The following is a 15,341-nucleotide window of genomic DNA, read 5'->3' as shown; positions in this document are numbered from 1 at the left end:
ACTCCTTTAGCAAATACATTCAAAGAAAGGCATGAGTACTCAAAACAGTTATGTAAGTAATCAACAGTGAGTCTGAATTTATGTGTGTGTGCGTGTGTGTGTGCAGGTAATTGTCAAAAAATCAAATCCGACCTGCATCTAAATGTGACGAACTTGGGAGGCACCACAGGACTTTGACCCAGCGGGGAGAAACATGTCGATACTGGGTTTCATTTAATAAGCAACTGGACAGAAAGAGAGGAAAAAAAAAAAGTGAACTAAAGTGTGAGTGAGTTGGCCTCTCATATATCTGGTTACATGAGCTAAAAGCTAGTCGTAGCACACACTGACAAACACCAGACCCCTTTATATCTCCTCTGAAAGCCAAACGCAACAAAGGATCAAGTAGAGCACGTGGAGAAAGAATCCAATCCAACAAGCATGTGAATAGAAACCAACGAACCGACAAAAGAAATAGAACAAGGCACAAAATTGTCTGTAAAATAATTATACTGTACAGAATAGGACCCGGCAGTCCAAGGAAGGGTCGGACAGGAGACTAAACGACGCCTCTTCTTCCCAAGCGGCTACCCCATTCCTACTTCCCTCCTCCTCCTCCTCCTCCTCTCCCCTTCTTCTTTTACCCTAACCCAAGCCGTCCTACTACCCAATCAACACTGGACGCAGTGCTCCCACCACGTCCCCAACCATCACTTCAGGCCCGTCTGGTTTAGATGTAGTACTCCTTCTTCTCGTCTGTGTTGTTGTGGCCCCCCTCTGCGTTGATGATTGCTGTGTCGGCGTCGGCCGCATCGTCCGCTCCCTTGGCTTCATGCGTGAAGTAAGTTCCTGGAAAAAAAAAAAAAAAAAAGGGGGACAAATGAATTAGCGCCCGGCGCGCTCCGCCTCTCCACCTTTTCTCTTCAACTCTGCTGCACTCCATTTTCAAATAAAGCACTTAAACTCTCAACAATGTGTTTGCGAGCAAGCGCGGCGGCGGCACTGGCGCTGGCTTACCTTTGTGTCTGGCAAAGTACCGGCCGAGCACAATGAGCGCGCAGAGGATGGCAAACATCACGACGGCGACCACTCCACCGATGACGGCGTGGTCGATTTTCTGYGGCGCTCCCTCACCGGCTCTGGAGTCTTGGCAAAGCAAAGTAAAAAACAAAACACAATAACCAAAAGTTAATATCGCGGTTAGATATACTCTCGGCTTGAGAACTGTGGTAAAAGTGCAGCCCACACACACGTGGTTTTCTGGCCATCWGAGTGCCAAGCCAACGTTAGAGTGAGCAAACCAGGAAGCTTTAAAGAGAAGAGAAATATTCTGAACATACACAGCTGCTTTCACACCACTTGGCACCTCTGGTAGAGGCGTGTGAAAAGCCTTGAAGTTATATAATGTCTTACTGCAGGGGCGTAACCTCGCGTAAACTTTATATTGAGTACATTTCTTGGGTTATGAAAATCTGTCCTGTAGAAAACCAACAGAGGGGAAAACGACATAAACCCAAGACTGTGGGTGATCTAAAGAGATCGCGCACACAAGTGGTCAAAATTTGTGAAAAGTTCTGTCTTATCAGTAAAAACTGTTTTCTTACAAAGTAACAGAAAGAAGAGTGTTTAAAAATGTTTTTTATGGGACTTATCTTCTGGCTGAATTCTCAGGTTTAAGGTTCGATTCAGCGCGATGTTTTGCTTGGTTAATTTATTCTGTATTGGGTTTTTTTTTCTCCACATTTCACAAATAAACGTGAAGGGTTCTTGTTATGAGAAATCATGTGGGTTTCGGTTCATAATTGATAAAAAAAAATTATCTTTTCATCCCTCAGTTCTTAAAAAAACTTTTAACCTTAAAGGAGAAAAAAAACAAACAGGATTTTTAATTGTACAATTATTTCTGTTGCTTAGGCAGATTGAAATGTACAAACAGAAGGAGCTGTTGCCGCGTCATCCTGGCGAAATCCAACTTTTTTTTTTTTTACTTTTGCTTTCAGACATTCGCCCTGTGGTCTCCTCGAGCGAGCGACGCTGAAAATATTAAGACAGTCATCCCACCATGAAACGGCAGACGCTGTCTGCAATTTCGGCGAGAATTCACACACTGTAAGATGCGGCGTGATTTAAGGGGCCATTTCTGGAAGTTATAGAGCTCAATGATGAGAAAGAGACACGCGTCTGAAGATAAATTGGCGGCCGGCGTCCGTCCCTCCTCTGCCCCCAAAACCGAGAAATACGCGACCGCCTCAGGTGTCAGCGAGTATCGCTGTCCGGCACTTAGCCAGATTTATCCGCGCGCCGCTCGACATACAAGGCGAAACTCCGAAGCCCTTAAATTTCCAGTCTCAGAATAGTTCAGAGGCATTTATCAATAGTCTGTATCTGTGCACATTGGGTCTGATTGAGGAGTGATGGGCGAGGGGGAATGGCTGCACTGTTCTTTTTGCTGCATGAGAGAGCAGCTCAATTTTCCATCAGTCTCCCCAGTCATGCTCCGAACTTGAATGATTTTGATAAAAGACCAGCTGAGGGTGCAGAATTTCTCGACGCGACGAAAAGGCGTAATAAGTCGACTTGAAGGGTCTGAGACGTGGCAGTCACATCTCAACCTAGAGGAAAAAGAAAGAAAAAAAAAAAGTTGAGAAATAATAAAGAACAAAGAAAAGAAAAGAAAAACACCTCATTCGGTAGCTCGGCTTGTCAGAATCGGTTCCTACGATGAGCGTAATTAATAGGAAAAGTTCCGTTTCAGTCGAGCGCCCCCGCTAAAATGGATTCATCTTCAACAAGGAGGGCACGGCTGCTGCGCGTCGAGGCCGGTACAAGGCGCAGTTTGTTTACTGTATCAAGGATGTCAGGATAGCACAGCCCCCCCCCCACACACACACACACACACCCACACCCACACACACACACACACCCCGGAGGAGACGAAACGGCCCGTGCTCCATGCTAATGAACATGCTCCCGCTAAATGGCCTGTGCACCGTCCTGTCTCATCTTCCCTCCCTTTTTTCCAACCCCCTTCTTCTTCTTCTTCTTTTCCCTCCCAGCCTCCTGCCCTCACCTTGCTCACCCCCTGTCTTTTCACTTGACACATCCTGGAGGAAACACGCGGAGGTCTTGGCTGCCTCGGCGCATCGAGGGAGAGTTTGATTTAACAAGTAGGGGAGGGGAGTAAAAAAAAAAAAAAAATTCATCCAGAGTCAGCAGCAAGACACTATCACAAAAATGTCAGAGAATAACTTAAAATCCCCTAACGGCAGCAGTATCAACGGCTATGGTTGGCTGCGTTTCGTGTTGCCCGCATTAGGCACACTGCTGAACACTGCTGGTTTCCTGTCCATCGGTTCTGTATTTACCGCCGGGGTGAGCGGACAAAACATGACCCCAAAAATCCGACGCGGGCGSGTGCCGAAAATGTCTAATTTTTGCTCGTTTTCGCGACGTCCGACTTTGTTGTAAAGGGAATTACAGAGCATGCCAAAAGCACAGGGCTTCAGTGTGCTGCAAGATGATTTCAAATGTAAAGGTCAGCAGTGTCCAGGAGTGCTGACTCAGCCTCCTCGTCACTGCGCTCCTATGTGGAAATATTCACTGTTGCAAGTGGGTTTGTTATTCTGCCGGTCACGCATGAAATTTGGGAGGGTTAGTCATGTCAAAGACTAAAGGTCASGATAAACTGTCTTCTATAGAATTTGCAGGAAAGATCATGAAATAGTGGATAAGTGGATATTTATACACACTTACTGTATATAATCAGACATAAATACATCAAAATCTGCATTTTGACTATATTTCAAAGAGCTTAAGTTGTTTTCCGGCAAAAAATGATTTTGTGCGTTACACTGATTTTAGCAGGAAGTTATCACTATCTACGGATGATGATGTTTTACTGCTACAGCACTGTCTTAAAGTAAAACTAAAACATTTCTAATCAGAAGAAATGAAAACTCTCTCTATAAAGATCAACTGATGAATTTCCCCAAAGTGAGACAGTAAAGCATATTTCTATTCTCTGTGTAAAATAAGAAAAAAAAAAAAAGAAATTTTGAGAGCCATGATATTGTAGTGCAGCTACACCATCACAACTGATTACCTTTATGTGGAGAAAAGTGAGACCTGCATAACCAGAGCACGGCTTGCCAATACAAAATCAGCAATTTGGTCGACACAACAGTTGGGAGAAAAATGCCAACATCCGCACACAACGGAGTAACAGTAGAAAGGCGGCTGAAGCTGCAACATTTAGGTGAAGACTGTCAGTTGCATTATGTTTCAAAGTGCAATTTCTGTCCAAGCGGGTCACCTAAAACAACAGTAAATATCAGTCACAYGTGTTAAGACCAGTCATGTTGTTTTATTTAACTGGTTTTCCTCTCACTGTCAGACATTGTGTCCAACTAAACCTTCTGCTTTATTAGATGGAGTAACAAAAACTATTTCTATTCGCTGAATTCTAGAAAAATAAGTGTGTAAATCAAAGCTTAGATGTTTGAGTGCTTATATTTTTGCATGTCAAACTAAACCAACATTACACCGTCTCTTTCTCTCTCTTTCTCAGTGGAAATGAGCCAAATATCCAGCAAACTATAGCAACTGGATTCAGGAAAATGTTCAAGTCAAAGATTACAGTTTGACGGTAATTCTAACAAACGCTAAGACAATGTGTTTAAACTTTTGAATTTAAAAAGAGTAAAACAGTTATTTTCTCTTTGGCAAATACAAATAATAAAAATAATTTCCAATTAGGAAATGTTAAGTCGGACATATGATAATGATGATGATGTGAAAAAAAATGGTTGTGTCTTTTCATTTATAAATCTCTGATTTCAATTGTAAACAAGCATAAAACACACTATTGTTCACACTAGAGTTATTTGGTTCACTTTAATTAGTAGTTAGCTTGACAAAGACTGATCTGTTTCTCTAAAATGAGGCAGACAGCTACCCMCTACTAGTAAGATACTGACTACTGATACCAACCTGGTAGAACCCGTCTTCAGTCATTGTGAACCATGCATGAATTGTACATGGACGTGTTCCAACTAAACAGAAGGTTTTTAACTGATAACATGTAAATCAGGGATTTTTTATTATTATTATTATTATTGGAGGATGTCTCATAAACAAAATAATCTTTGTAAGCCTTCACGGCTGAGCAGTTCCAATTTACAACTGCGACGTACCAGCTACAGCCTTAAAAGCGTTGGTTTCTGAACGCACCGCAGCAAGGCGGGCGTCTGGAAGATCGCCAAACGAGACGGCGAGCGAACGTCACCGCAACTTTTCCCAGACGTTTATTGGGAGCAAGTGTTGGAGCGGGAAAGAAAGATAGAAGGAAGGAAATAAGGGAAAAAATGGTCTACCATTTGTTTAACAGTGTAGCCGATGTGTTCAGATATATGTGGTATTGATTTGGACACAGAAACTTGTCGGTGAGTTTTATCTGCAGTCCTTGCTGCTTGCGCGCTGGAAACAAATCCAGAGGTGACATCGCATCACCGGAGGAAACTCTCCACTGTGATTAACASGTGAGAGCAGAAAAGACAAAGTCCAGAGCAGAAAGGGGACCAGTGGGGACACTTTCTACATTTCAACAGCTCTCTGAGGACTTATTAAGTCCTATAATCATGTTTTTGTTTTTTGTCTTTTTTTGTGTTAAGGAAAGTGAGTTGGTTTGTTCTGTAAATTAGTTTATTGAGATTGTTCCATAAATTTGTCAAGAAAAAGTTGCAATTAATTTTTTATTATTATGATTTGTGTTGAATTTTCTCATTTATTGCATATAAATGTTTATTTTTAATTTAAAATTAGTATGATAGCTTTACTTGTTTTTTTATGCTTGGTATTTTTTAATTACTTTGTAACAGTAATTTCTATTCCTAAAATAATTGTGACAAACARCGTCTTAATTACCATGTGTACTGCTGTCAAATATGACTTATTCTGTAAAATAAACTCATTTTTTGAACCTTTAATCATCTGGCACAGGTAGCTAACTTTAAAGAAAAAATAGATCCAAAGTGTAAATTTATGTAGAAGTAATTCAATTAATGGAAGTAATGCAATTATTATTAAATCCATCCATCCATCCATTTTCTGAACACCCTTATCCCTCAGTGGGGTCAGGAGGGTTGCTGGTGCCTCTCCAGCTAACGTTCCGGGYGAGAGGCGGGGTACACCCTGGACAGGTCGCCAGTCTGTCGCAGATTTTTATTATATATAATACAATTATTATTATTATTATTATTTATAATTATTAAATGAATTACTGATTGAAGTTAATCAAACAAGACTTTTTTTTTAAATATTACCATTGGTCAAAGTGCTTTACAAAGAATAATAGGTGATGATGATAATCATGATATTCACACTTTAAGAAAAAACATAGATGCTAGACATTTCTGAAGCTTTATAAAACAGAGTAATGCAGCACCATCACTGCCAGTCAGCTGGTTCAAATCAAGCAACAAGAAAATATTAMTAAGAAAATAACTAAAGAAGCACCTCTAATCACTTTCAGTATGATATTGTCATTTGAAAACAGTTTCTTTCCACATGTTTGCTCAGGAAGGCAGATTGCTGTCATTGATTCATTACATTTGGTCGGGAACCATTAAGACTCTGTATTAAAACTAGGCTCAAACTTGAAAGCCAAAAAGGGTTATTAAGTTTCAAATAATCTTATTTAGATCATCTTACAGATTATTTGTTTACACGTCATGGAACCGTAAATCTGTGGCATTTTTYGTCGCGATTATCTAATGTCAAAACGTTAAGGTGTGGGGCTTTTACCTAGAGTGTTGCTTTGACTCGTTCATACATGTTTGAGAACTCCTTGGGTCTCCCGTGGCAACCGTTCATGTATGTTCCACTCAGCAACCCTCCCCTTCTCAGCTCCTCCAGACTAGCGGCAGCAGCAATTAGCAAACACCGGCTGAGCTCATCGTGTGAACTACAACGCTCCTGAGATCGGCTGTGAACTTCATCAATGGGCGACATGGAGAAGCATTGCTATGATGACGTACCGAATGGGTAGGAGGCTCTTAAAGAGACAGAGGCCACTTTCAAGCTGTCAAGTAGGGCTCTGCACAAAGACGGATTTCTTTTAAGCTGTTTTTCATATTTATGGCATTTTTACAACAACTGAAGGTAACAGGTACTTCAATGTGGCATAAAATGTGCCTAAAAATACATATTACCCCCTTCAAGAATCTCATATCTGTACAAGAGATTCAATTTATTAAATAAGCAAACTAAAGTAAGTTGTTCTATTTTTAGTTGTGGTCTGATATTTAATAAAGAGCGTTATTGAAAAGTAAATTTATTTAAGTAACTTGATTCACTAAGAAACATTAAAAGCCAATACTAATACTAATGTTTTTCACATTTGCTGATTCCGATTATTTTCTGCTTTCAGCTGAGAAAAACACGACTGGAATATAACATCTGAAAAACAGAAAAAGGAAACATTTTGAGTACAAAAATGTGGACTAAGTGAAACATATGTTTGATATCTGCTTAAAGGTTCTTATTTTGAAAAAGTTGCATCACCTGAAGGCACATTTTAATTTATTGAATTTAGCTGAGTTTTGCTCTTTTACTTTGATCAGGGATCTTGACACTAACAAATTGAGCAGTTCAGCTGCTTGTTGGAAAAGCATGTTGGAATCACATTAATCTGACAAATAAATATTTGAAGTTGGCCTTTTACATATTTTCTACTGATCAACATGTTGCCTTCTACATAAATGTATACTTAGCAACACATTTCACTATGTATCATCTATGTTTAAGCTAAAAAGAAAGGGTTTTGAGAGACACATCATTAGATATCTCGGTGTAAACATGTCTTCGCCTTTCATTTTTCACACACGCCATCGTGTTTCAACAGTGCCGTTCCTTCATTGTCTTCTCAGGGCCAGTGTTTAAAACAGTTATTTAGCTCACAGCCAGCAGATATATTATCGCAGTCACAATCAAATCAAGCCTAAACCAAATTAGCACCCTTTGCATAGTCCTTTATTATGATTACTGTCATTTATCCTTCTTCCTATGTGGATCGGTTTGTCACTTGGCGCTCTAACAAATCCAGGATTAAGTTTCCCTGCAGCTCACCGAACTGTTTTTGCATTTATAACAACAGAAGGTGCTCGGAGTGGGAAGAAAATCTCCAAATGAGAGAAGGTATCATTATGGCAGCCTTTTGTGGCCTCGCACTTGAATCAAGTAGAATTTGATTATGTCTGTAATGTGTCTGGCTGCTGTCCACATCCCCGGTGCAGCTCTTTCTCCTTCTCTCTCTCTCTCTTACTCTGTTTTTTTTTTTCCCCTCCCGCTCTCCCTCGTTGTGCTAGCGGCTCGATCAGAGAGCGCTGACATGCCCACACCGGCATCCTGACAGGATGCGCGCAACCGTGGGGATTTATGGGAGAATAAAGAGGATTTGCAACTGATGCCCGTGTCTGCGCGGCTGGGAGATCTGCTCCGCTCAAGTCCCACTGTCACATGCTTTACAGTCGCACCTTTTCCATCTCCGCGCCGGAATGACTAATTGCCGCTCTGGTCAGTAGCAGAGCATCCTATTAGAGGGCCTGCTGTCAGCGACGAGCTCAGACCGCCGTGGCTCTCCTCAGGTTTATTACAGGGGCGTATCATTTCAGCTCTCCTCTCTTTTATTCTTTTGTTTTCGGCTAATGCTGCACACCCAACCTTCTCACGGGAAAGTCGCACGGCTTCGCAAAAGCAGAGCGTTCACGTCCCTTGAACTTTTCCAACGCGTCCTTGTGCTACAACCAACACGCGGCTTCTTTTATTCGAATTTTATGTGACAGACCAAAACGAGCGAGCGCGTAAAATGTGAAAAGGAAGCGCTCAAGGTAAACGGAGGCGCTTGCAAACATTACTATTTCAAAACTAAACCACTGAACAAGTGACATCTTTGCTGCACAAGGACGGCTATTCAGCGAAGCCTCAAAGCAGTCTAAAAATGCTTCTTTTTTTTCTTTCTCCATTACACAAATAGATAATTTAACGTTATCTAATCTCAACACGCGCTTCCTTTTAGAACGTGCCTCTAATTGACCCATTCATCCCAACCTGTATCTAAGCAAGACTTGTTCCTACCAGGAACAACGGCCTGGTCCCCCAAGGACGCTTCCACACCACCACAGGTGAAACTCAGTGCAAAGGCTTGATCACTAAATACATTCAAAACGTTGATTATGACAGCCTATGAAACGATATGATATATAAACATAATGACAGTCGACGGAAGTTACGAGGCCTCTGAAATTGCGGATGTGAGCTTGAACTGCTCCAGTGAGATGCCAGTGTGTCTTTTGAGATTTTACAAAATAAAAAAAGCAAGAAGTTTTTTGTTTTTGTTTTTACCAAGAAAATATCCAGGTAAGGAACTAGCTTGGCCAATAATAATAAKAAGAAATATAGGTTTTCTTCTTTTCTTGAAGTTGCAAATGGTACGGGTGTTTTAAAACTATTCTTTACAAGGAAAGAAAAATGAGGTCACAGTGTTAGTGTTTTGGCACATAACTTTCTATGTTCAACCTTGTGGTAAAATGTGGTAAAGAAAAAAAGAGATCTGGATAAGCATGTTTATCTCTGTTAAAAAAACACACACACTCACACTGGTTGTTTTAACTTAAGGGAGATTTCACTGCGAATTGTCTGGAGACCAATTAGAATAGACCTTAAAGTATGTTGTTCCATTAAAAGCTGAATAAATAATGGGGGGAAAAAATGTGTCTAAGAACCTAGGCATGACTGAAAAATAAACTTATCAGGAGAGGGAGAAAAACGAGGACAATAAAACTAATTACAATTTCTAAAACAGTGATGATGATGATGTTGGTGAAAAACACATAAAAAACAACAAAAAGTCAAGTTTATCTGGTACTTTTGAACACTAAATAATCTCATAACACAACTAAGCACTTGTTTGTGCAGGTAATACACTATATTACTTAGCATGTGCCACAGTCAGCATTGAAAAAGTTATTATAGCGATTAAACAGTGAAGCATCCAACCAATAAACTCCAGTGGAAACCTCAGGACTGAGAAAAAAAAGAAAGAAAAAGAGTTAACCACAGCTTTAAAACAGCCTGTGCATTCCTGAAATACCATCACAAGACGGTTTTGGTCTGAGCAAAAGCACATTTTGTTGAGAGGAGTTATGAGAATGACCCTGAAATCATTTATGTTTCTCTGCACCCCTTGTGAAAGTTACGAGGATCCGCACAATCCCTCACGGCTTAGCCAAAACAGCAACGAAATTTATATAGCCGCTCACAGATTAGGTCCGCGGGGCGAGCCGAGGAGGCCTGAGTAAAATTCATGTCTACTTTGTTAGCTGGCAAAGCTCTTACAGACAGTTAATAAAAGCAGTGGGTGATGTGTAAATTCAGACGTTCGCAACGTGAAGTAGTTCACTTGATACTCTTGAAGTGCAGCCTTTGGAAATTTTTTTAAGAGAAAAAAAAGTTACTTGGTTATTTTATCGCACAATGGGGAAAAAAAAGAGCAAAGAAAAACAATCAGTCACCATAAATGCTCTTTATTTTATTTTTTAAATGCTCGTTATTCATAAATACGATAATTTTTCATCGTAAAATGTTCATTCTCCTAAGTGTTCAGTGTAAAATTTGAAAAACTTTAGTGTGAAACAGCAAAAGTTCAGTTTTCAAATGATGCTTTTGCTGGTTAAAGGAAAAGAGGTGACCTACACTGACGTTCTTGTTTAGTGAAGGTGTGAATTAACTAACCTGAATTCATTTTTATCACCCAGGCTGGATATTTGCAGAAATTGGTTCAGTAGAACCTGAGAACCTAAAGCAACGCATCCAGCTCGGATATTAAAAAAAAAACAGATGAAAAAACAAACTTTTCACATCTATTAGTCTACAAAGGGTCACAAAACCATTTGTAACACTGTGGGACTCCAACGCACCACACAGAGAGTCATTATCCTTAAAAGCCCAAAACATTTAATAACGGCAAACCGTCCCAGAAGAGGCCAGTCTACCAAAATTACCCCAAAGTGCTTTGACAAGTCAGTCAAAAGAGTCCAAAACAGACACAAGCAACATCGAAAGCCCAGAACGTTAACCTGCCCCTSTTCAGGTTAATAGTCAAGATCCAACAACAGAAGAGAGAAACTGGGCAGAAAAAATGGCATGGAGAAAACCACTGCCAAAGGATTTTCTCCATGCATGCTATTGCTACAATAGCAATAGCAGATTGCTATTGTAGCAATCTATGATCTTTTTGGAAAACTATCCTGCGTACTACAATGGAGCTTTTAGTAAAATGTGAATGTTCTTCTACATCTCTTGGCCATTTGAATAATAAAAATTGCGTTTCTGAATCAAATCACGACCCTAAAAATCTGAATCAAACTGAATTACTAGATGCTAAAAGATTTGCATCCCTGCCATAAATTCAGTTCTCTAACATAATGCTTGGAAGGAGAAAGTCCAGCCATCAGATTTGAAATACTCCACCGCGAACGTCTGAAAAACATACAAAAGTAACAACAAAGGAAAAAAATATTGGTTATAAAGTGTCCTACTCGAGGTCTGGACTTCAATCGTACTGAGATGTTAGCAATTGGTGGCACTACTTGTTATTTGGATTAAGCAACAATTGATTTGATTTCCACAGAGGGCCAGGTTTGTTTGGAGAGGTTTTTTTTTTCCTCCCTTAATAAATGAAATCTTCTCTTGAAAGCTACATTTTTACTTTCACTCAGGCTGATTTTAAAAAGGGTTTGTTTAGCTGAAACAATAAAGTGCATCCAAGAAGCACCAAAACAAAACAAAGTCTATCAGGGGGGAAATGCTTTTTACAAGCCCACTTTGGTTTTTGCTTAGCCATTTTAAGCAAGTCAAATATTAGAAATAAAAATAAACCAGTAGGAGAATAAGAAATAAAAGGAAATTTATCTAAAGGGGCAACAGACACTTTCTGTCAGTCGGATTAATCCGGCGAGGTCCAACAGCAGCACGATCTGCAGAAACGGGTGTTCTCAATCAAGACAACAACACAAGTCTTTGTTTCGTGTCTTCCCTCTTTCATGTCTACCCTCYTCTGGCTCTCCTCAACGCCTCGGGTTTACTGGAGGCTTACCTAGGATATGATGTCCCTGCTTTGGATCGTCTGTGAGCATCTGAGGAGCTCAAGCATTATCACGACAGACTCTCTGCTCTCCTTCAGAGCTAGAGATCCGTGGTTATATTCCCCTCTCCCCGGACGAAACGCAACCGCAAGAAAGGGAAATCGGGGCCTGCTAATGCTCGTTTCGATGTCGGCCCCCATCTTGGATCTGATGCTAAAAATCATTTAAGCTACTCGGATCGGCGGCTACACCTTAAACACACCCGCGTCGTCTCTGACTTGAGACAAAGTCGGAAGCGAGGAGCTTTTCAGACTTCTTTAACTATTCAACGGCGACACATGTCGAGTAACGAGGCCTGAAAACTTTCAAACACATGAAAGAAATGTTCTTTTTAAAACAGTGACTTATCTCTCCCCAGTGGTCTACCCGCCCACACACACTCTCTGCATCTAGAAAGACTCCGAGCGACCTGATGATATAATTTCCAGCGAAACTTTCTGAACATGAAACAACAAACGCAGAAGACAAACCGCTGTGAGTTTCCGTGCTTTGTTATGACATTTGCTCTTTCATTGCACAAGACAATATTAGGATTTGGCACTGACACTTCTGAAGTCACAAGTAAAGGATAAAATTGCAGGCAAGATATAAATATAGCGACTTGAATCGTATTTCAGAAAAACAAACAGATTTCCATATAAGAACCATGAAGAAAAAGAAACCAACTCTAAAAAGCCAGTTATGTTTTTTTTTTTTTTACTACTCTATAGTGGGAAAGTGGCATCCTTTTTTTATTTCTTCATGTGTAGACCAGCAATAGGAGGTGATGAGATTGTGTTTGTTCAGCCAAAGCTAAAAAAAAAACAAAAAACAATAACAAATAAACAAGATAAAAACAATAGAGAAAAAAAAGTGAATTAAATATTTGGAAAACACATATCAAATCGAATGCATGCAATTAAAAATCAGGTTTATTTCTATTGTTAACTTATGCTATCATGTAACAGTTGTCTTTTTTTAAATCCTTATAATTTTGAGATGACATTTCAAAGCTCATAAAGGTCATGATTTCCCCCAACTGGCCTAACGATTATTATCTGAATTACTCAGCAGGTCAATCAGGCATTCAGCATCCTGAGGTGAGCAAACCTTCATCAGTGGAGACAGAGCATCTGCATGGTGTCGCGTTCGATTTAAGTGACTTTGCTATCGAGTTACTGCTGAGTCAACCGTGTAGCAGTTGCGCTTGTGTGCCGTTTATAAGCTGGTCATCACGACTCAGCACAAAAATACATTCAAGAAGACGTGGTATACAAAAAAAAAAGAAAAAACACTCACAAAAAAAAAAAAAAAACTGCTAAAATGGAAACTAAAATCGGAAAAGTTTGGGAACCCCTATCCCAAACCACCACAGCTTTAGGTACTAAAACTCTATCCGTTGTGTCTTTGGCATAGATTTGGTCATCTTGTGGTTACTTTTCTTGTTTCGTTTTATTTTTCTTCCTCATGTCGTGTCCTCATGTTAGAGGTCGCCATGGAGATGTAGCACAAGCGCTCACATTAGTGGTTCGTGACCAAGATAAAGAATTTACCCAATGGACTCTGTGAGTACAGATATCCAAATACTCACCACATGTAGCTCAAAGTTTTTATCAAGTCCTCTGAAACAGAGACACAGCATCAAAGATAAAAAATTGGCAACTTTTTCTTGAAAACATAACATTGCCTTAAATATTTTTAGGGCAACACTAAATTTGGACCAGAGGACGTACAGACACTGGCTTTAAAATCAGGATCTCCGAGTAGCTGTGGCTGTGTCTCTCTAGGAAGAACAATTCCTCAGTGGTGGCATGTTTATTCCAACAAAGCTATATTTACTCATTGGCAGGACAGAAATGCTACACTGTGGCGTTATGCTAATTAAGGTAGAGCAGAGCAATCTACCACAAGCTAGCTCAGAACTGCCCTGTGACAAGAGAGTATTTAGGAGAGCAGCGAACTGCAAGGAAGCTCAATTTAGCCTCCCAGCATGTTTCACATAAATCACGCCAAATCCGCTTTGGGGCCCGTCTTCTCGGGATGTTTTAGCACAAAACAGAGACGGCAGCATCGCGGTGACTCAAAAGGAGAGGGGGCTTATGGAAAACTGCAGCGTAATGTAACAGATGTGCAAAGCAGCGTCCCATTTGACTCCGCCACTCCCAGAGAGAGTCGGTAAGCTGACTGAGGCTTTAACCGTTAGAGGACGATCGCTGATCTGCAGCGCTTCGGATTTGCCGTTTGTCACCGAGGAGAGGCAGGTCTGAAGGAGAAACCAGAGGGAAAAAAGTTGCTTCATTTTCAAGAGAGATTTACCTGCCGCTATTTTTATCCGACGCACAAAAATAGAGCTAAAATGTCAGCTTTTTTTTTTTTTTTTTGATCAAATGAAAGCATAAATGAATGTTATCTAGAGAGTCGCCTCATTAGAATACGTTTGCTTTTGATCTAGTCTCACTCCTGAGTTGTTTTTTTTTTAACGTATTATTGGTCGACTTGGATTCTTCTTCTTCTTATTTTTTTTACTAAATGAATTGCAGAGTGCCCAGGACAAAAGAAAAATTGCCATATCTTTAAAGCGGCTATTGATAAACCGATCTATTCTTTAAGGATATTTTTTTTTGTATTAAAATGTCACATTCTGGCATATCCAAATGTCAACTCCCAAGGTTGCCTCACCATCTGTCTAGCCTTAACACTGCTTTTGAAATAATAGCCTAAAAAAAAAAAAAGAGAAAATAATGGTTTGTGCTGAAACCCTTTTTTTTTGCAGCAGAGGTAAACCTAAGCGTAAAAAAAATGACGCAAGAGGTTGCTACGCCATTAGCGTGGCAAAATAAGCTACTTTCTGTCAATCCGCGGGAAAACAGTTATTGATGCTTGCCGAGACAAAATGTGACTGGCATTTGTAGAGGGGAAGTAACGGGCATTACAACGTGACGGACGGGTCCAGTTGAGATATATAGCTGCTGATGCCGATAAGATAACACAGCAGCAAAGCAGCGTCGCAAATTTTCCCTCTGATCAAACGCACGAGCGGGGAGACAGCCGTGACAGGTGTTTCCGACTGTCCCGCACCGCGCGTCCTCACTGTCACCTATCAACAGCGCTATCTAATTTAAACTGGCTCCCTTCCACTGTAGGTACAAGCCCTTGTTCTCTTTCTTCCCATCACACATGCAG

At 40.4% G+C, this 15,341-nt stretch overlaps 1 protein-coding gene across 2 annotated transcripts in view; it reads right to left on the bottom strand.

The window, feature by feature from the left end:
* Positions 1-6: 6 nt before the first annotated feature.
* cadm1b (cell adhesion molecule 1b) overlaps positions 7-15,341 on the bottom strand; it is a 274,356-nt gene continuing 259,021 nt past the window's right edge. For both annotated transcript variants that reach the window (XM_017308156.1, XM_017308157.1), the window contains 2 exons: positions 997-1,125; positions 7-828 (listed from right to left, as the gene is read on the bottom strand). In XM_017308156.1, the coding sequence (XP_017163645.1) occupies positions 710-828; positions 997-1,125 (248 nt within the window). In that variant the 3' untranslated portion in view covers positions 7-709. The remainder of the gene's footprint in view (positions 829-996; positions 1,126-15,341) is intronic.

The sequence above is a fragment of the Poecilia reticulata genome, linkage group LG13 (assembly GCF_000633615.1).
Source record: "Poecilia reticulata strain Guanapo linkage group LG13, Guppy_female_1.0+MT, whole genome shotgun sequence".
In the NCBI taxonomy this organism is placed as follows: Eukaryota; Metazoa; Chordata; class Actinopteri; order Cyprinodontiformes; family Poeciliidae; genus Poecilia; species Poecilia reticulata.
Note: the sequence above shows the minus strand (reverse complement) of the source record. Positions and strands in the feature narration are given on the sequence as shown.